The sequence below is a fragment of the Pseudorasbora parva genome, chromosome 20, assembly GCF_024679245.1.
Source record: "Pseudorasbora parva isolate DD20220531a chromosome 20, ASM2467924v1, whole genome shotgun sequence".
Taxonomy (NCBI): Eukaryota; Metazoa; Chordata; class Actinopteri; order Cypriniformes; family Gobionidae; genus Pseudorasbora; species Pseudorasbora parva.
In genome coordinates this window covers 26331306-26351698 of record NC_090191.1, presented here as the reverse complement: position 1 = coordinate 26351698, position 20393 = coordinate 26331306, and the positions used below count along the sequence as shown (strand labels likewise).

The 20393-nt window shown below is 41.3% G+C and overlaps 1 protein-coding gene across 6 annotated transcripts in view; it reads left to right on the top strand.

Moving 5' to 3' along the window:
- The window catches only part of cacna1c (calcium channel, voltage-dependent, L type, alpha 1C subunit), a 155279-nt gene extending 134918 nt beyond the window's left edge, over positions 1–20361 (top strand). For 2 of the 6 annotated variants that reach the window (XM_067428211.1, XM_067428215.1), the window contains 18 exons: positions 2725–2772; positions 4476–4613; positions 5746–5811; positions 5948–6039; positions 6111–6267; positions 6444–6571; positions 6670–6766; positions 6846–6948; positions 7092–7193; positions 7803–7930; positions 8019–8159; positions 9174–9514; positions 9642–9668; positions 11574–11690; positions 12414–12535; positions 12638–12735; positions 12819–13163; positions 14441–20361. In XM_067428211.1, the coding sequence (XP_067284312.1) occupies positions 2725–2772; positions 4476–4613; positions 5746–5811; positions 5948–6039; positions 6111–6267; positions 6444–6571; positions 6670–6766; positions 6846–6948; positions 7092–7193; positions 7803–7930; positions 8019–8159; positions 9174–9514; positions 9642–9668; positions 11574–11690; positions 12414–12535; positions 12638–12735; positions 12819–13163; positions 14441–14791 (2601 nt within the window). In that variant the 3' untranslated portion in view covers positions 14792–20361. Of the gene's footprint in view, positions 1–2724; positions 2773–4475; positions 4614–5745; positions 5812–5947; positions 6040–6110; positions 6268–6443; positions 6572–6669; positions 6767–6845; positions 6979–7091; positions 7194–7802; positions 7931–8018; positions 8160–9173; positions 9515–9641; positions 9669–11573; positions 11691–12413; positions 12536–12637; positions 12736–12818; positions 13164–14440 lie in introns of all 6 variants that reach the window. The other 4 variants (XM_067428213.1, XM_067428214.1, XM_067428216.1 and 1 more) reach the window with 3 other exon arrangements.
- Positions 20362–20393: the final 32 nt, after the last annotated feature.

The following is a 20393-nucleotide window of genomic DNA, read 5'->3' as shown; positions in this document are numbered from 1 at the left end:
GCACCTTTTTCTCATGCTTCATTAACCTGTTAATTAATCTGATTAGTGATCTGAAATGAAACTGATGAATCCGTGCTGATAGCCAGTCCCTCCTCTCAGTGCTACAAGGAGATTAGAGTGAAACCGGACGACTCTGTTCTCCCTTAGAAAAGCGTTAATGTAACCCCTCCTCCCCCTGAGGCCGCTCTGCTCCTCTCAGTGCTTTGTCCTCCCTGCCTGTTGGAGGCGCTGTCTGATTCGCTGTGTCTGATTGGACAGAAGCGGGGGGTGGAGAGATGGGAGTGTTTGCCAGCTCTGTCTTGCTGACGATGCCACATTGCATCCTTCTTTATGAATGCCTCTTCTTTTCTGTCTCTCTGTTCTGCATTTTCCTCCCCTATTTCAGTGTTTTTTCTTCTGTCTCTTCTCTCTTTCTTCTCTGGTACTCTTGTACACCCGCATAGCATTCTAGGTAGGCCTGCTCCCTGTGTCATTAGCTGATGGCTGACTGATACGACCACAATAACTGAATTTAATTGGCGAAAACACATTTTGGAAACTCTTATTGACCAACTGGGAATCTCATGAAATGTCCTGATCGTATTTTACCCCAAAATGTAATCACATTTAAAAAAAATTTAATTAAAGGAAGAAATAGTCATTTTTGCCTCTTTTGTACAATAAGCATAAAATAAAATGCACAACAAATACCACCTCAAATGTATGTTTACAATAAATATTAAATTATTTATAATTAATATAATTAGAGTTGATCATTGTTATCACTGGGGGAAGTGAGTTTAAATGTGCATCTAGTTAAATACAACATGCACCATGCATAACGTATAATAATGATTTGTATGTTTATTAATTAAATATTAAATTGATTATTTAAATAGATCTAAAGGTGAGTATTTAGGTTTTTGATTGGTTGAGTGAGTGAGAGATGAGTGTTTGGTTGGTCGGTTGATTGATTGATCGGTTGATTAGTGAGTGAGTGAGTGAGTGAGTGAGTGAGAGTGAGTGAGTGAGTGAGTGAGTGAGTGAGTGAGTGAGTGAGTGAGTGAGTGAGTGAGTGAGTGAGTGAGTGAGTGAGTGAGTGAGTGAGTGAGTGAGTGAGTGAGTGAGTGAGTGAGTGAGTGAGTGAGTGAGTGAGTGAGTGAGTGAGTGAGTGAGTTTTTGAATGAGTGAGTGAGAGTTTGAGTGAGTGCTTGGTTGGTTGGTCAGTTGATTGATTAGTGAGTGAGTGCTTGATTGGTTGGTCAGTTGATTAGTGAGTGAGTGAGTGCTTGGTTGGTTGGTCAGTTGATTGATTAGTGGGTGAGTGCTTGATTGGTTGGTTGGTTGGTTGGTTGGTCAGTTGATTAATTGGTTGATTTATGTTTGAGTGAGTGCTTGATTGGTTGGTTAGTTGATTAATTGGTTGATTTATGTTTGAGTGAGGGCTTGATTGGTTGGTTAGTTGATTAATTGGTTGATTTATGTTTGAGTGAGGGCTTGATTGGTTGGTTAGTTGATTAATTGGTTGATTTATGTTTGAGTGAGGGCTTGATTGGTTGGTTAGTTGATTAATTGGTTGATTTATGTTTGAGTGAGGGCTTGATTGGTTGGTCGGTTGATTGATTGGTGAGTGAGTGAGTGAGTGAGTGAGTGAGTGAGTGAGTGAGTGAGTGAGTGAGTGAGTGAGTGAGTGAGCGAGCGCTTGGTTGGTTGGGTGAGTGAGTGCTTGGTTGGTTGGTCGGTTGATTGATCGGTTGATTAGCGTGTGTGTGAGTGAGTGGTTGGTTGGTTGAGTGATAGCTTGATTGATAGATTGATTGACTGGGTGCTTGCTTGATTGATCATCTAATTTTATTTATTTATTTTACTTTTTATATAAAAAAATGAACAAGACATTTCTTTTCTTTAGATTCACCTAACAACTGAAGTTGATTCGCTGAGTGTCAGTCAGCCGAAGGGCATGATTGTAACCTTCAGGGGGCAGCGCTTACCATTGTGTGCAAAATCTCTATACATGTGCAATGTGAGATAATATCTGTGATATTAGCAGTCCTTTGAGTGGCTCTTTGTGGAGATTTTATCATGGTAACTGTCTCACAGATGCACATTTGGAACAAGGTATACCGTTGACCCAGTTCTGTAATGTGTGTACTACATGCATGGTTGGGGTTGCCAGATCCTCTGCAGTTCTACCGGAACAACATTATTAAATCTATCTAGTTGTCATTTTGACTAAAAGCATGAAAAATAAAGAAATACATTTCAGCCTAACGTGGCACTGCAGAGGATTTAGAAATCAGTCTCTTTGCATGTAGAAATTTAACACACACCTACATACATTTACACATACTGTCACCCACTGCAAAATACACACCACACACACACAAACACAAACACACACACATACATACACACACACCGTGATACACCTGCTGAGAATTTCTTGACTCGGGTCGTGAGAGATGTCAAATCTGCATGTGTCTGCGTGTGTCACCAACCCATCCTCCAGTCTGCGGCTGCAGAACAGCGTATGGCTCCTCCTCACACGGACCATGTGCTGTAGCGCCCTCAGCTGGCAGAAAGACAGATGTGCTATGAGGCGTCTCCCCTGCAAAAGACCCAACAGATGTACCTCAACACACACTGACGGACACTTTCCCACACATATTCCCACACACTCACACACAGGTGTACAGTGGGTGGTTGGCGTTGCTATAGCTTTCATCTGTCTGTCTTTCTTTAAAGCCAGCTGACCCCTCCTCCTCTCCCCCCTCCTCTGTGGTAAGACCAATGGTACGGACCAACGGTAACCAAAACCCCACCTCTCATTCCACCCCATCACCTTGTCAACCTGTCCATCACCACCTGTCATTCACCACGTGACTTCGGCATGAATGCACGTGTTCTCTCTCATCACTGTGGCATTGGGCAGGCACGTGTATATGCTGGTAGTGTGTCCATTGCCTCGACCTCTCCCCTCCCCTAGGCTGCGATGCCTGTCATTGGTGCGCTTAGTCACATGGTCATCGCTCTCTCTGTGTGTGGTCCAGTGTCGGCCTCTATTGGTCAGTACTTATGTGAAAGTTCACCATTGTGGTAGAGCTCTGAAATAAGCTGGGGGCTTGTGAAAAGACGATTTCCTCTGCGATGTACACATGCATGAAGCTTTTTGCCAGTTTTGCTTGATTTGTATGATGTGTTTTACAGGGCATGTGTGTGCAGATGTAGGTATTAGACATTTAAAGGTGTGCTGAGTAATTTTTTTTATGTTGTACTTATACTGACACCTAGTGGTGTGGATGCATTAAAGAATAGCAAAGCAACGTCTTTACCAGTGGCATTGAAGAATGCTATTGCACTATTCGCAGTCAGGCAAATTAAACATTTCATAAAGTGTTATGGTTAAAGTGTCAGATAACACTGGTATCATATGATTTCACAATAGCAAGAAATACAAATTTTATGAGGTCACCCTCTCCATGTAAAATAAAACCAATTTTTAGGTGACTGATATGACTGCCGGCTTAATTCTGATTTATAACTGTTGATTCAGTTGATTTTTAGCAAATTTTTAAAACTACAATTAATTTATATTTGTACAGCTAATTTTAATGAGGTAAAATCAACTGAGTGCACCTTTAAAACAGAGCAGCAATTTTATGTATATATTTAGTTATTATAGAAGTAAAATGTCAAATTTGAAAGAAGGATGAACAAATCACTATGCCTGTTTCGGCCACATAAGTAAAAAAAAACCTAAATCATAATTGTGACATAAAAAGTTTAAATTGTCATTGTGAAAAATGAAAAACTGTGATGTATTAAATAAAAATTCTGACACTAACTCAATTATTAGATTTTTAAAAAATCTAAATTGATACACTAAGACATTATTATGAGAGAAGTGACAATTATGACGTAATGACTGTCATTTTTACTTCTGTCACTGTTTATCATAATTGTGACATTTTACTTCAATGTTTTATGTCATAGTTAGGACTTTTTAATCTCATAATCATGGGTTACTATCTCCTAATTTGGACTTTTTTTGTCACAAAACATCATGTTTTGTTTTCTTATGTGGCGGAAATGGGCTTCCATATTTGACAGGTTTTAAAGGATGAGATAAATATTATGCCTGTGGTTTAGTGTCTGTGTTCTAAAATCACCTGTGAAATACAGTGATATGCTTCCATGTCAGGTTAGTGCTGTAGGGTATATTATATTTGATTAGCTGGAAATATTATTACTTCAGGGGTGTTGTGTATTGTGGTAGGCATCTAAAGGCTTTGCATCCATTTGGAAAATTGTCATTTTTTCATAAAGCCACCAGACATCCTCTGTGTCTCTGTAGCTTGCTATTGGTGTAGTAGACATATTAAAATTGTGTGTGTGTGTCACCTTGAATTGTTCTTGGTGGTGTACAGATGGTTGGGTGTATGTGTGTGTGTGCCTCCCCATGAATACGCATATGTTTGTTTGTCATGCTGAAAAAGGGACTCCAAAACACTGAAGATAATGCCAGGATCTCAATCACGTTCTTTCGGCTGTTCCGTGTGATGAGGCTGGTGAAGCTCCTGTCTCGAGGAGAGGGCATTCGGACACTGCTCTGGACCTTCATTAAATCCTTTCAGGTGAGAAGAATGACATTAGGCAGCACATTTTTGTGTAACTATGTCCAAAGTCAAGCTTTGTTAGAAATTAAACACTGGCAGACACTAATAACAGTCTAAAAAACAAGTCTTATTACATGGATGCACTGGATGCAAGCAGCATGTTGTGACAACTTGATTGTTAACATTTAAATTCAGAATTTACAATAAATTCAGTTTTGCTGTGAACCGGCTCACTAGTGTCATTGTTCATCTGAAGTCAGTTCAGTTTAATAACTGTACATTTCATCAATTATAAAATGTGTTCAATTCAGTTCAGTTCTCATCCAAAAGTTTCAGTGCAGTCAGGTCAGTAATATTGCTGAATATTAAGTAAGGCCAGCAGGGGGTGTTCACCTTGTGGTCTGTGTGAGTCCTAACGCCCCTGTATAGTGATGCGGACTATGAGATGTTAAACTGAAGTCCTGACTCTCCCAGAATGTCCTTCGTTAAAGAGTAAGGGTTTAACCCCGGCATCCTGGCCAGATTTGCCCACTGGCCCATGCCCTCTTAATCCTCCCCAATCCCCATATATACTGATTGGTTTCATCACAAACGTTCTGGCACACTTTGGCTGCTGTCACATCATCCAGGTGGATGCTGCACATTGGAGTGCAGAGAAAAGCAATTATTGTTTGTTTGTTGTCCCCAACAAACCAACCAGAAGCAACAGTGGCAAGGAATCCAAACTCCAAAAACCTTGGAAGAAAACAGGCTTAGTCAGGAGACCAGTTCTCCTCTGCCCAAATGACCAAACATAGTGAGTTTATGATCCCAAGCTCCATCACAAGTCACAATACTTTTTGTAACAGAAAGTTTGGTCTAAGCCGCTAACCCTGCCTACAGTGAAATCTCATTGGTCCAAAAACCTGTGTATTCAACATTAAATATGTTCTCAATGGCTGTGATTGCGTTGTGTTTAGCTTCAACCCTAATTAAACACGCTGGAATCAAAGTCTTTAGGATTACTAGAAACTTCCAGGCAGGTGGTTTGAAGCTGTGTGGATTTACACTCTGCAGGACAGTAGCCCCTGCTATAATCCTGTATTTTGTCTTTGCTCTGTATATTTAATCTTTCATTTTCCCTTCTCCCTCTCCCTCTCTTTCTTCACAGGCTCTTCCTTATGTTGCTTTGCTGATCGTAATGCTGTTCTTCATCTATGCCGTCATTGGGATGCAGGTCAGACCCATCTTCATTTGCTTTACAAATGAAAATCTTCCCCAAGGAAATGACTTCATGTCTGTTATAGTTCCTGTATTTGTATGTATACATGTTGCTGCAATTCATGATGGGTCATGTGTTTCTGACTCTACAGATGTTTGGTAAGATTGGCCTGAGGGACAACAGCCAGATCAACCGAAACAACAACTTTCAGACGTTTCCTCAGGCTGTTCTGCTGCTCTTCAGGTCAGTTACCCCTTCACTTTTTTTCACTTGTTTGATGTCTCTTTCTTACTGTGAGCGATGTATTTGTGTAGGTGTGCAACAGGAGAGGCATGGCAGGAAATCATGCTGGCCTGTTCGCCAAACCGCCCGTGTGAGAAGGGGTCAGAGGTCAACCATGCCAGTGAAGTCTGTGGCAGCCACTTTGCCATCATCTACTTTGTTAGCTTTTATATGCTTTGCGCCTTCCTGGTGAGTTGACATCGATATTCCTTCCCACTAAGCAACTGTGTTACTGTATATCAGCTGTGAAATCATCTCCACCAGCATGACATCAATGTTTACCGTACCCATAATAATAACAGAAGCAGCGGGTGTGATTCTGGGTTTCCGAGCACAAGATGATTCAGATCCTTGCTTTCCCACAGATCATTAACCTCTTTGTGGCCGTCATCATGGACAATTTTGACTATTTAACACGTGATTGGTCAATATTGGGGCCGCATCATCTGGATGAGTTCAAGAGGATATGGGCGGAATACGATCCTGAGGCCAAGTCAGTCACTTCCAATCATCTGCAGTTTTTAGTTCTTATTAGTAATAATCCTAGTTTATTATTAGTAAAGTTGAGATCTGACTTTAATGTGATTGCAGGGGTCGGATAAAACACCTGGATGTGGTGACGTTACTGCGCAGGATTCAGCCTCCCCTTGGATTTGGAAAGCTTTGTCCTCATAGAGTGGCGTGCAAGGTACCCAAAATCACAAAACAAACCAATTCTGTAGTGCATTATACATGTTGCTTGACTTATTTTATGCGTGGATCTGCAGCGGCTTGTGTCCATGAACATGCCTCTCAATAGCGACGGTACGGTGATGTTCAACGCAACTCTCTTTGCTCTAGTACGGACGGCTCTGCGTATCAAAACTGAAGGTGTGAAAATGTCACACAACACTTATGCAGGTCATAAACACACGCCTTAATCTAATACACATGCTAACCTACATGCACAAAAATGGACAGATCTTTATCAGTCTGGTCACGAAAAAGTCACTGTGTGTATGTGTTTTTATCAGGTAACCTTGAACAAGCGAATGAGGAACTCAGGGCCATCGTGAAGAAGATCTGGAAGAGGACGAGCATGAAGCTGCTGGATCAAGTTGTTCCCCCTGCTGGAGGTGGGTGGTGGAAAAAGGTCAAAGGTTTATGTTACGCATGATATGTTTACGTACACTACTCAGAAGTTTGGTGTGTTTTGTTTTTGAAAGAAGTCTCTTATGCTTACCAAGGCTGCATTTATCTGATCCAAAAATATAGTAAAAACAGTAACATTGTGAAATATTATTACAATTTAAAATAAATATTTGTATATATTGTGCAATGTAATTTATTCCTGCTATTGCAAAGCATCATTACTCAGTCACATGATCCTTCAGACATGAGTCCAATATGCTGCTTTAATGAATAGAAAGTACAAAACAACAGCCTTTATTTGAAAATGGAAACTGTTTGTGACGATGTAAAAGTCTTGAATGTCACCTTTGGACAATTTAATGCATCTTCCCCATCTTTCAACAACAAACAAATCAATTTGATCCCAAACTTGTGTACTAAATGTTAAAAATAAGGTAGTCAAGTTCTCTTGACCTACCCCAGAACTTCAAGATACTATCAAGTTTATTTCATGAGCTTAACATGCTATATTTATTACCTAAAACAAAAATGCAAAAAGCAACATAAAATCCACCCAAGCACAAGCCAAATCTGTGTGTTTCCTTCTCCAACAGATGATGAAGTAACAGTGGGGAAGTTCTATGCCACATTCCTGATTCAGGAATACTTCAGGAAATTTAAGAAGCGCAAGGAACAGGGCCTGGTGGCCAAAATTCCCCCAAAGACTGCTCTTTCACTGCAGGTGGGTACAGAACAGCACACCTTCACCCACTACAACCAAGAAGTGTTCTGTTTGCATAAATATGCCTGTTTGCGTTTGCTCTGACCAGGCTGGCCTGCGTACACTGCATGATATGGGTCCTGAGATCAGAAGAGCGATATCAGGAGACCTGACTGTGGAGGAGGAATTGGAGAGAGCCATGAAAGAAACTGTGTGTACTGCTTCTGAGGATGATATCTTCAGGGTAAAGGTCTGATATTGCCTCTTATTTCCTCTCCTCCTCTCTGCTCACATCATCGCTTCTGCTGCCGGAGCTTCTGCCCACTTGCATGGGACCATCAGCCAGATCTTCAAACCAGAGTCCTTTTCTGGCCATGAAGGGTTGCTGTAGCAGAACTGCTTGTTTAGTTTCATTGCTAAGCGTTGGGGGCCTTGAATTATTTTAATTTGTTATTAGGACCCATTATGCTCATTTTAAGTTCATAAATTTTACAAGCTTTACATCTAAAGCTATCAGAAGGCATTAATGAACAGCGCTTTGCCCTCATCATACAGATCAGATTTTTAATGGAAATCTATATAACTATTAAGAATGACTCGTTTAGATTTAGTCATCAGTGATGTTGAAGAAAATTTGTAATTGCAGAGTGAAAAGAGGAAGTGGAAAGTGTTTTCTGTTTGTGTGTGTGTGTGTTTGGCCTCGTTTACCTGGTATTAATGTGTTGAGTGATCCGATCAGATGTAGACATCACTAAATATAGCTCTAAGTGTGTACCGTGCCTACGACGTACTCTGATGGGCACCTCACCAAAAAACGTAACACGTTGATTCTACGCCGACTGGAAGCGCTGGGATTGGTCTGCCAGAAACCCTCCCTCAGTGGTACACATGCTCCCTTTTGCATGTGTAACCGCACGTCAGTGTGGACAAGGACGCAGAAGTATAAATAAAAATTGACATGTAGCCCACGCAGCCTACAGCGCAGGTCCGAAGCAGAAGTATAAATCAGCCTTAATCCCTAAGAGTTTTTGTTTTGTTAAGATCATGATAAAAGTCTGAAGATAAATGATGAAAACATCTAAACAAACACATCCATGCAAACATGTACTTGCACAAGACTTCATCATTTGAACATGTAATGTCACACTGACGTGATGTATGTAGTCACCTCTAATGAAAAAAATCACTGATGTTAATACCAGGTGGAGAGATTATCAGGTTTGCGTAAATGTGACCACTCATGCGCGCATATTTGTCTTTGCAGCGGTCTGGCGGTCTCTTTGGTAACCATGTCAACTATTACCACCAAAGTGATGGCCACGCCTCCTTTCCACAGTCCTTCACAACACAGCGGCCATTGCACATCAGTAAATCTGGGAGTCCCGGCGAGGCAGAATCTCCCTCTCATCAGAAGCTCGTCGACTCCACCTTCACTCCGAGCAGTTACTCTTCCTCAGGATCCAACGCAAACATCAACAACGCCAACAACACAGCCATCGGACACCGGTATCCAAAACCCACCGTCAGCACAGTGGACGGACACACGGGGCCTCCTCTCACCACCGTCCCACTGCCACGGCCCACATGGTGCTTTCCAAACAAGAGGTATGATGACATATCCTTTCTGTACTTGAAAGAAGCTGTGTGACTTAGTAGGGAGATTTTCAGGTTTGTCAGAATATGGTTCCTGATTGTGGTTTGTCTCACCCCTTGATTGTCTCATGTGAACCAGGAGCTGTTTCTATGACACTTTCATGCGGTACGTTCCTCTCACAGAGACAGAGAGAGACCTTGTCACTTTGGAAAGCTGTTGTATGCTCTGTCCATACTGGGGTGGATCTGAAGCAAAATGTGTGCAACACACACTCTCAGTGTGTTGAGAGATCCACTCTGTGCATAACGTTAAATAGCAGGATCTGTAAGCAGCTTTCCTGATTGGCTGACAGCTGAATGAGCATGTGCTAGGCCAGCGGATTTCAACTGGTTTTCCTACTGAACCTAGATTTTATGGTCTTGGTTATGAATAATTAGCCCCAAACTTTGATGAGTTTTGTTTTTCTTGAAGATAAGGAGATGTGAAACAACATGTTAAAGGGTTAGTTCACCCAAAAATGAAAATTGTTATTAATTACTCACCCTCATGGCATTCCAAACCCATAAGACCTTTGTTCATCTTCAGAACACAAATTAAGATATTTTTGATGAAATCTGAGAGCTTTCTGACCCCACATTGACAGCAACACAAGGACCACGTTCAAGGCCCAGAATGGTAGTAAAGTCATTGTGACACATAGTCCATTTGACTTCAGTGACTTCAACCTTAATTTAATGAAGCGATGCTGAAAACACACTAAAAACAAACAAAACTTTATGCAAAAATGTATTCTCTTTTCTTTCGCTCTCTTACGCTATTCATGTTGTTGGGCTATTCACAGTGCCACGCTTCCTAATTTTGGCAAAACGGCGGTTCACTATTGGCTGAGCACTACATACATGCGTCGTGGTGGTTACATGAATTACGTAGGAGTGACAAGAAAGAGATTGTTGGACAAGTTATTTATTTTTATTTTTTTTTGCACACAAAAATATTCTCATCACTTCATAACATTGAGGTTGAACCACTGGAGTCACATGGACTGTGTCACGACGTCTTTACTACCTTTCTGGGCCTTGAAAGTGGCCGTTGGGTTGGGGTCTATGTGGGGTCAGAAAGCTCTCAGATTTCATCAAAAATATATAATATCTTAATTTGTGTTCCGAAGATGAATGAAGGGTTTACTCTTACGAGTACATGATAACATTTTTATTTTTGGGTGAACCAACCCTTTAAATTCATTATTACTACAACTTAAATTACAAGTAAAATAAAAAAACTAATAAAAATGACTAAAACTTAAAATAAACTGGAAATAAAAAGCTAATTGAAAGTATGAATAAATATAATAATATTTAATAACACTACTGACAGATTAATTTGTTGTAATATACTGTATTTTTTTGAGTGTTCGATTGAATGTAGACCCTTTGACTTCAACATAACATGGGATAAAGCTATTTATTTTGTAACATAAAACTGTAGCCTATTTATCATAACTAAGCTTGTTTGTATGGTTGTTGCATTATTTCCCCCTGCTATCAGAACAGACTTGCAACCCACCAGTTGAGAGCCTCTCTGCTTGGCCATATGTGTTTGTGTTAAAGCTCATCCTGCTGGTCATTTCCAGGCTGTACTGGAGGGACACTTCATTTCGACCAAAATACAAAAACATCAATTCTGCAAGTTATTAAAAAGGAAGAACTACATGTTTCCAGCACAATCCTAAAAACAGAACATAGTTACATATTCTGGTCTTTATGAAGTGCCCCTTGACAAAATGTATCTCCTTTTAATCTAGTATCATAAGGTTTCCATGCAAAAATAATGCCACTGCTTCTGTAATGTGACACAATCAGTTAAAACTGTGCAGACGTTTGTTAGACCGCAGTGCTTTAGACAAAACAAACCACAAGTTGCTGCATTTGATTGTGTTCACATTATAACAGCCTTATGAGAGCTTGAGAAGAGAGTAACTGCTGTTATCTGTGTAGGTAAGGTTTCCTCACTTTCTGAAGCCTACTAATAGTGCTTATAGTTCACCTGTGTGTGTTGATGTGTCTTGTGTAGCTCTGATTCCAGTGACAGTCGTCTCCCTATAATACGTCGAGAGGAAGCGTCCACAGATGAGACGTACGACGAAACATTTCTAGATGAGAGAGATCAGACCATGCTCTCAATGGACATGTAATACTTCTTTCTTCTGTTTTTGCCTAAATTAATATCAGCATATTTAATACAGCATTATGCCACAGGAGAGTGTGCGATACACTAATGCATGACCTCAGGTCGCTTATTGTCTTCATTAAAATGGCAAATTTGGTGTAAAGACGCAATATTTCATAGAAGGAATAAATAGAATTATTTTAAAATGTAATTTCACAATTGCTGTATTTTTTACACAATTTTACTGTATTTTTGATCAAATAAATGCAGCATTGGTGAACATACAGTAAGAGACTTCTTTCAAAAACATAAAAATCTTCCTGACCCCAAACGTTACAAAATATAATTTCTTATTCTTTATTTTGGGGTGAAATTTGAGTTTCGTGAGATCTCCTAGAAAGAATAATATTTGGTTATTTCAAGTCCACTTCATACATTCGACTATTTATAAGTAACTTTGGAACTACATGTCAATGAACTCTTATTAAATATTAGTAGACTGTTAGTTGAGGGTTTGGGTTAGTATAATAAGTTGACATGTATTTACAAAGTTACTTATAGTCAGTTGAATGTCTGTAGGGGAACCATCAAAATAAGTGTTAGCAGATATTATTGAGTAGAGGCTCTATTAATACTAATAAAGTTGCAAAAGTTACTTATAGTCAGTATCAGAATAACATGGACCATCGAAATAAAGGATTACCTGATATTTTAATATTCTGAATGTGTGTGTGCTGGGTACAGGCTGGAATTTCAGGATGAAGAGAGCAAGCAATTGGCTCCCATGGTGGAGGCGGATGTAGAGGAGGAGAGGAGGCTGTGGCAGTCTCCACGGCGACGGGCCTTTCTCTGCCCAACTGCACTGGGTAAATACCCACACATACATTACAGTTCATTTCAGTACAGTCTTTAGTTTTGCTTCAAATGTAATCCTGAAGTTAAATGCATTTTTTTTTTTTTAACCACAGGTCGACGGTCTTCCTTTCACTTGGAGTGTCTGAGAAAACATAACAGACCGGATGTTTCTCAGAAGACGGCACTACCACTGCACCTAGTGCATCATCAGGTGAGCTTATCCAGAACACACACATACTTGACAACTCTTCAATTCTCAACAATTTTCACTCATTCATCTTCTGCTTTTCAAAGGCTCTGGCCGTGGCGGGGTTAAGTCCCTTGCTTAGACGGAGTCATTCTCCGACGCTGTTCACGCGTCTGTGTTCCACACCTCCTGCGAGTCCCAGTGGCCGTGGCGGGGGAGGGCCGTGTTACCAGCCCGTCCCGTCTCTGCGGTTGGAGGGTAGCGGATCTTACGAGAAACTCAACAGCAGCATGCCGTCTGTGAACTGCAGCTCGTGGTACAGCGACAGTAACGGCAACCACAGCAGGAGCATGCAGAGGACGCAGCGACCCGTGTCCCTCACGGTTCCTCCGGTCTCGCGCAGAGACTCCATATCCCTGGCACACGGGAGCGCCGGCAGCCTTGTGGAGGCGGTACGACACATTTTCCCTCACTTTATTTTTAACGTCAATGCTATATTTTGATAATTTGGGTCTTCTTTCAGGCCCTGTTTACACCTGGGGCCAGTTGCATAAACTTGGTCACTGTCTTAAGAACTGACTTTAAAAAGTTACGAGCAATGGCTTATGCAACCGACCAGTGGTGTTAAAAGGGTTACTTCAGCGGTTTAACATATGGCTTTGTATCAGTAGAAACCCAGCAGTATATCTGAATGATCATGCCCGAGAGATTTATGTATTTTATTTCTGGAAAAAATCCGTCATTTTGCGTCATCTGAGGATTTTTTGGCCAGAGGCTTAAGACTACAGTCAGTAGAAGGCGCTATTTCCGCATATCCCGTCTATGGGGGTTGGAAGGCACTCGCATCGCTTGGCTCGGGCAGCCGCGGGCATTCATGTAAACACAACGGCGGAGCAAAGTGAGTGTTTCAACTTTTCAAATTAATTCCTATGGAAGTTAAGCTTCCAAAGGCATGAAGTGGAAACACGCCAGACTGAACACGTGCTGTGAATGCATACCGTGGCCGTGTTTACCTCAGCTCTAGTGATGATTGTAATCTGACTCCTGCTGTGTTTGTGCCGTGACTCTCGCTCGGCTCACTCACATTATATTGAACAGACAGTGGGCAATATATCCAGTAATCCAATAGTAGTGACTTTGGGCAGTGAAGCAAGTGCATTCTGGGAGTTGTTGTCTTTTATCCCCAATTTACTACAATTTATTACATATTCTGGCTTTTCTCAGTCTAGAAGGCACCAAATTCACATTAATCACATTTCTTCTACATTAATGACTCAGTTTAAATACAAAGATTAATGCTAAATCACTGAAGTAACCCTTTAAGATGCATTTTGGTAAATTGGATCACAAGTGGTTAATGCTAAATACAGAAGAAGCAAAAGCTGCTGCTCTCCGTATGTTTTTCTGTTGTCTTCGTTTGTGTTCATATCTAAATTGTGTGTGCTTATTTAATGGAAAGAAATCTATCTAAAACAATATTTTTTTACATACATTACCCATACATTTACCCTCCCCTCGAAGAAATCAGGACAAAAGTGGTTGAAAGCAGTCAAATGAGACCAGATGTAAATGAGAAAGTGTCTACCACATCTGTTTCTGATCTGATCTACCAAAACATATCAGAAAATGCATAAGCAGTTGTCTTAATGTACTGAGATTGACTTACTGGGGAAAGTACGGTGACATGTTTTACCATATTCACCTCTAGTGTCTTACTTTCTCCACTCAGGTGTTGATATCCGAGGGTTTGGGTCGCTATGCACAGGATCCCACCTTCATCCAGGTAGCGAAGCAGGAACTAGCGGACGCCTGCGACATGACCATGGAGGAGATGGAGAACGCTGCTGACAACATTCTCAATGCTAACGCGCCGCCCAATGCCAACGGAAACCTGCTGCCCTTCATACAGGGCAGAGACACTGGCTCGCAGGAGTCCCATTGCAGCCACGCTCTGGGCCTCTCTACCGCCACAGGCTCCGATGAGCTGCTGGCGACGGAGTTAGAGCACTCCGAGGGGGCTGGGCAGAGGAACAGCACTCTGATGGATGACGAAGATATGGAGTGTGTGACGAGCTTGTAGGGGGAACAGCAGCAGCACGGAGGACTTCCTGTGTCTTAGCCCAGCTCTCTCTGAGGACACTGCTGTCCTGCAGTCTGACCCGTCTTTTGCGTGTACCTACCGTAGGGGTATAAGGCCATTCTGCTTAGCTGAGACCGAGTTGGTTTTTAGTTCGTCTGTGTGTTTGCGAGAGCACGAGCGAGTAGGCGTGTGTACATGTTTTGTGTGCGTGTTTCTAAAAGTGCCTCACAGTTCTCACAACCTTGATTGCAGTAAGGAAATGAAAAGCAACCCTGACCGAGCAGGGAATTAAGGGAAAAGATGCGCTGTTGTTTCTCAAGCAGTGGGATCTGTCCACCGGTGGGAGGACAGAGCGAGTTTGCGCCAACCTGTGTGTGGTGGTAGGACTCGACGGCTGCAACGTGTTGTGCCGTGGTAGGACTCATCGGCGCGGACGTGTTGTGCCGAGCAGGTGGATCTTGACGGCCTGAGAGTCGTCATGGGTTCAAAAGATGCTCAGAGGGACACATGGGAGTGGCTCTCTCATCCTCGCTCTCTCTTTCCTTTCACGGGGCTGTCCATCATCCATCCATCCATCCGTTCATCAAGAGAAGTGTCGTCCGCAAGCGCCCTCATGTCACCTGTCTCCTTTAAGGCTTTCTTTTGTTCAGTTGATGCTTTTTGCTGCGTTTTAAATTTGATTTCCATCCGTGATTCTCTAGATAAGCCTGCACATAACTTTTTTTTTTTTTTATCAGTGGAAGAATGAACTCTCAAAATCACTCTCGTGTACCAGTACGGCTTTCTAGCCACACAAGGTACGGGTCATTGCATCAGTGGCCTTTTATTCGAGATCTGTTTCAGGTTTTATTTCCTCTTTTATTTTACAGCATTTAGCGTTTATGTTGTTTATCTTGGATTGCACACAGATGAATGCTGTTTTTGTTTTTTTTTCTTCTTAAATTATTATTATTGTCATTGAAGGCATTTAGGATGTTTATGCCAGTTGCAGTGTTGTGAATCTAATGCCTCTTACAGACACAAACAAATATTTATTTATTTATTCCTGTCAGAGGTGAAGCGTGTTCCGCCGGGAGTTCGGTCTCTCTCACTATGTTTATCGGTAGCTCACAAGCTGTATATGAGCAGTGTCACTCGCCTGAACGCAGGTAGCACTGACAGGTCTCATGGTTCCCTTGCTGCTGTTGGATCGGACTCACGTTTTGCCCTGAAACTACTGACGTTTCTTCACTGCTGATCTCCAGAAACATTCAGCCGACAGCTGCAATTCTGTCATGATCCCACCTGCTCGACACAGGAAACAGCAGATCTTCAGAAGGTCAGTAAAGGTGCACTTTGAAGAGAGGAAGAAGGGTATTCAGGGATGTCTGGGTAGCGCATCATTTAAAAAAAACTAACTCTAATGTAGTTCACACAGGGCTAACTATATGACCATCATTATGAAAGTACCAACATCAGCAGTGTCATCATCATACAATGTTATTGATATCTATTATTATTATTATTACTATTATTGTTAAGGATATTTTTCTGCTGGGTTTAGCACTGTTTCCATGCAGTTCGGCAGACACACAGAGAACTACTTATTGATCTATTATGCAAATAAGGTGTTGAAGCGTTAGCATTGTGTTGGTAATGTGTCGACGGGATGGAAGGTGTCCCCAAAACACATCTGCTGATGAGAAACCCGACCAATCCACTTCCAGGCATCTCTCCGTCCATGTCACATTAGGCCCGGTTAGAAGTTCTGTCACCGTTTTGCACACTACTTCAGACGATATGAATTTCTCTTTCCACACATGAAAAGATAATTGACTATTTTTGTCTAGCTGACTCTTCACTTTCTGACCCGGGCGCCCTGGCGTTTGTTTCAGGCCTCAAACATCCCATTTGATTTCCGTCTCTGGTCCTGTGCTGTTTTTTCGTGGGTGCGATAGAGTTCCTGAATGTTTACAGGAGGTCTCTGCTCTGAAGATGATGCAAAGCTTGTGAAAAAAAAACGTGACAAATGTAGCCAGAATCCACCTGCTCTGTTCCAAAGCCGCCACCTCACCCTCATATCTCCTCCACACACGTGCCATACGTCATTGTGAGGCTGCCCCAGGCATATTTCGAGGCCTTGGTTGTGTACGTGTGCAAGTTTCTCCGTGTTTAGCATATGCAGAGTGCAGAAACGAGTGTGTTTGTGTGGTGTCCGTGTTAGCATATGCAGAATGAGTGCGTGAGTGCATGCGTATGTGCTTGCATACCACAAGATATGCAAAAACAATGCAATAACTTTGACTGTACAACAGTTTTCTTTCAGAACTACAGCTGTACAAAAATCTAAGATACAGAGAGAAATATATTCACTGTTGTGTATTAAGTTACAGAACTTTAAATCGAAGAAACCTGTCATACTTGAAATCGGGTGCATTTGAGTATTGAGTATATTGAAAATCTTGTGCGGGTCAGTTTGGTTTGATGTTTTTCTTCTGTTGGTTTCAATTATCTCTGCATGAGGATTATTTTGGTGTGCCAAGCGTTTTGACTATTTTTCTGTTGTTTTCATTTTAAACATTGAGGAAACACTGATGACGAGGAGCGAAGGTGTAAATAGAGACGGAGAAGAGAAGCGTCTCGTTGGTGTGAAAATGATTTTGCATATCTTGTGCTCAGCTGAAAGGTGCATGATACGCAAGAGCAGCTCTCTCTCTCGCGCTTTTTTCCCTTTTATCTTTTCATTCACTCACCCTCCTTGTCCTTTCTTCAGCAGACATCACAGTGAAGGCGTTTTATTACGGCACCCGCATGCCGGTGAATGGGCTCACTCTAAATGGTTGGTCATGCACATAAATTCTCACTATTATTTGAGGCTGCAAGCGGAAACATTAGAAATCCCCTGTCATTTCTCAAGTCTCATGGACAATCTGCGTTCGGCGAGGAGATTTACGTTGGAAATAATGGATTTGGGTGCCAAGCTTGACTTTTTCTCTCGTTTTTGGTTGCGTTTGCATGGAATCTTAAGAATCAACCTAGCAGACGGAGTCCTCCTCTCTCTTCATTAGCCAATGATTGTATATTTTTATAGATTTAGAGAAGAATTAACACTAGAAGAGCGACAATATAAACTCATCTATATCTGCTGAATGTCAGGGTTAAAATGGCTACACACAACCGTGTTTGAGAATGTATGTAGTGATTATGTATAGATAGAAATTAAATTTATGATAGAGAAACATAGAGTAAATCATTCGTATTCACCGCAGTAGCTCCTTTGAAACTCCAGTCGTATGGCCTGTTACCAAACAGGATGGTTGGGCGTTTTTGCTGAGGGAGGAGTGCAATGAGATTAATCATGAGATTTCAAATCCGAGGGCTTTTTCACAGCTGCTTTATTCAGATCAACACATCACGTTCCCCTCCGAGCACCTGCACATGATCGAACAGTGTGGAAAAGCCACAAGCTTTCCTAACACAAAAGCAGCCCCTGTGTTGAATGAAACCGCTAATGAATGAACACAGAGCTGTCTGCTCAGGCCTTGGGGAAATGTACCAAATATTTGACTGAATATTTTATTAGTTGCTCAGTGAGGTTTTTGCCCAAATGGTTGTAATGTAGCTTTTCTTCTCTCAGAGAATCAGAAGTTATTTTATATATTTTAATATGAGAGAAATATTTATCAGATGGAAGTTTAGATAATTCGCACTAGTTGGAGGGAACGGCCGAAGCGGGGGGAAAGCGCCGGTCGGTCGCACTCCTGATGGACTGATTGGTTGTGGCTTATATTTTGGTTTGCCATGTGTAGCAGTAGAGCACACACACACGTTTCCCTAATAAAAAAAGATATGTTGGTAAAATGGTTTGATTCGAATGTATGAAAAAAATAAAACTATCCATAGCAGTTGAGCAGCATTGTTATAACTGTTCATAACACATTACAGTAAACCACAGTATTTTTTTTAGTATCTTTAGGGTGTTTTCTTTTCATTTGGATAAACCCAGTAATGCACAAAGACAAAATGTCAGTGGATTTCTTGAGGACATCTGTAGTTCAAATTATCCGGTCTGGTGTTTCTGGGTTCATGTGTGTTTGTTTGCTAATTCTGCATGTGTCAGACTGAAGGAACGTGCCGTTGGGTTGACCTTTAACCCAGAGAAAGCCTGGACAGCTGCAATGTCTGCCCTCTGGTTTAACCTTTGTGTAGCACGTATCTCTAATGTCCTCCTTTATATGACTGTTAATTTGATATTATAAGTTAATGTAGTGTTAATGAGTTTTAATGATAAACTAAAAGCTAAGGTGGTGATGCAATAATCACAATTTGCACATTTAAACCACGTTTAGTTTGACACATCGTACACATAATCCAAGCGAAGGATGAATTTATGCATAGGTTTTAGCTGTCATGTAAATATTAATTTCGCCCTAAGCTCAATGTCAATCTTGCCATAGTTTCATTTCAGCAGGTGACTGCATTTGAAACCCAAACTCATGGGTAGGTTAGGGCCTAATGAATGCGAACCGAGGTTTTCGAGTGGCATTTCCCCGCCTCTAGTTCCACCCAGCGAATGTAGCACTAGAGACAGAAAGAAATGATCGGAACGGTAACCATTATAATGAGGAGCTCAAATAGTTAATATTGCACAAATCTCCATGTATGAGTGAACATATCTTAACGGCTTATTCTTTATCACATCCTGCTTTCTTTTTGCAGAGATGGACGTAATGCTCTCTTTGATCGTGTCAAGCTCTGGGCTTGATTCGTTGGGTCTCTGAGGGAACTGATTCCCTTACGCTCACTCATCCTACACCGTCCCACAATTCTTTCTGTTGGCTGAAAGGCCAATTTTGGGGCGATTCGGTCGTCGTTTAACCACTCAAGTCAATCAGACTCACAAAGGGAGAAATCGCTCTCAGCCGCTTTATTTCGTTGACCACACAAGCATCTTCTGTAGTTTTGATCGGTGCGTACGGGAAGTGTGGTCTCGAGGTCCTGAGCTGTTTGTTAGATTTACGAGCTGAATTAGATGCGTGTCGTGCTTTTGGTAGAATTCGAAGGTGTGCTGACCATTCAGGTCTCTCACGAAAACACCGTCAGAGGTCATTCACATTTTGGACTATTTAATCGAGTTTAGACCCCAGGTGTTATTGATAAGTCTGTGAGACGTCTGCATGGTCTGTCATTCCCTCCTCAACTTTTACTGACTCTTTTGTTTCATTTCATCATTCTTTCATTTGTTCATTTAGATTTTAAAAAGAATACGCTACGTAAATCTGAAGATTCAATCACTTTTTCTACTCCTATTTTCAAAAAAAAAGTGAAAAGAAAAAAACCAACAAAAAATTGGATTTGTAAATAAGTGATTGTACAGTTTGTATCTGTATCTGTCAGTCTGTCTTTGGTGACAGAGTGTGTCTTGCTTATAACGCACGCTACCAGTAAATAAAAACTAAAAAAATATCTTTAGATTGTATGGTTCTTGACAGGAAGTTTTAAATTAATCTCTGCTGTATATTCCTGTAATATTGCATTTTTATCTGAGGAATGATGTTATTAAACAATTGCAAATAAAGTGAATTTCCTAAGGTTTGATTCTTTGCATCTTATGAACGCTGCA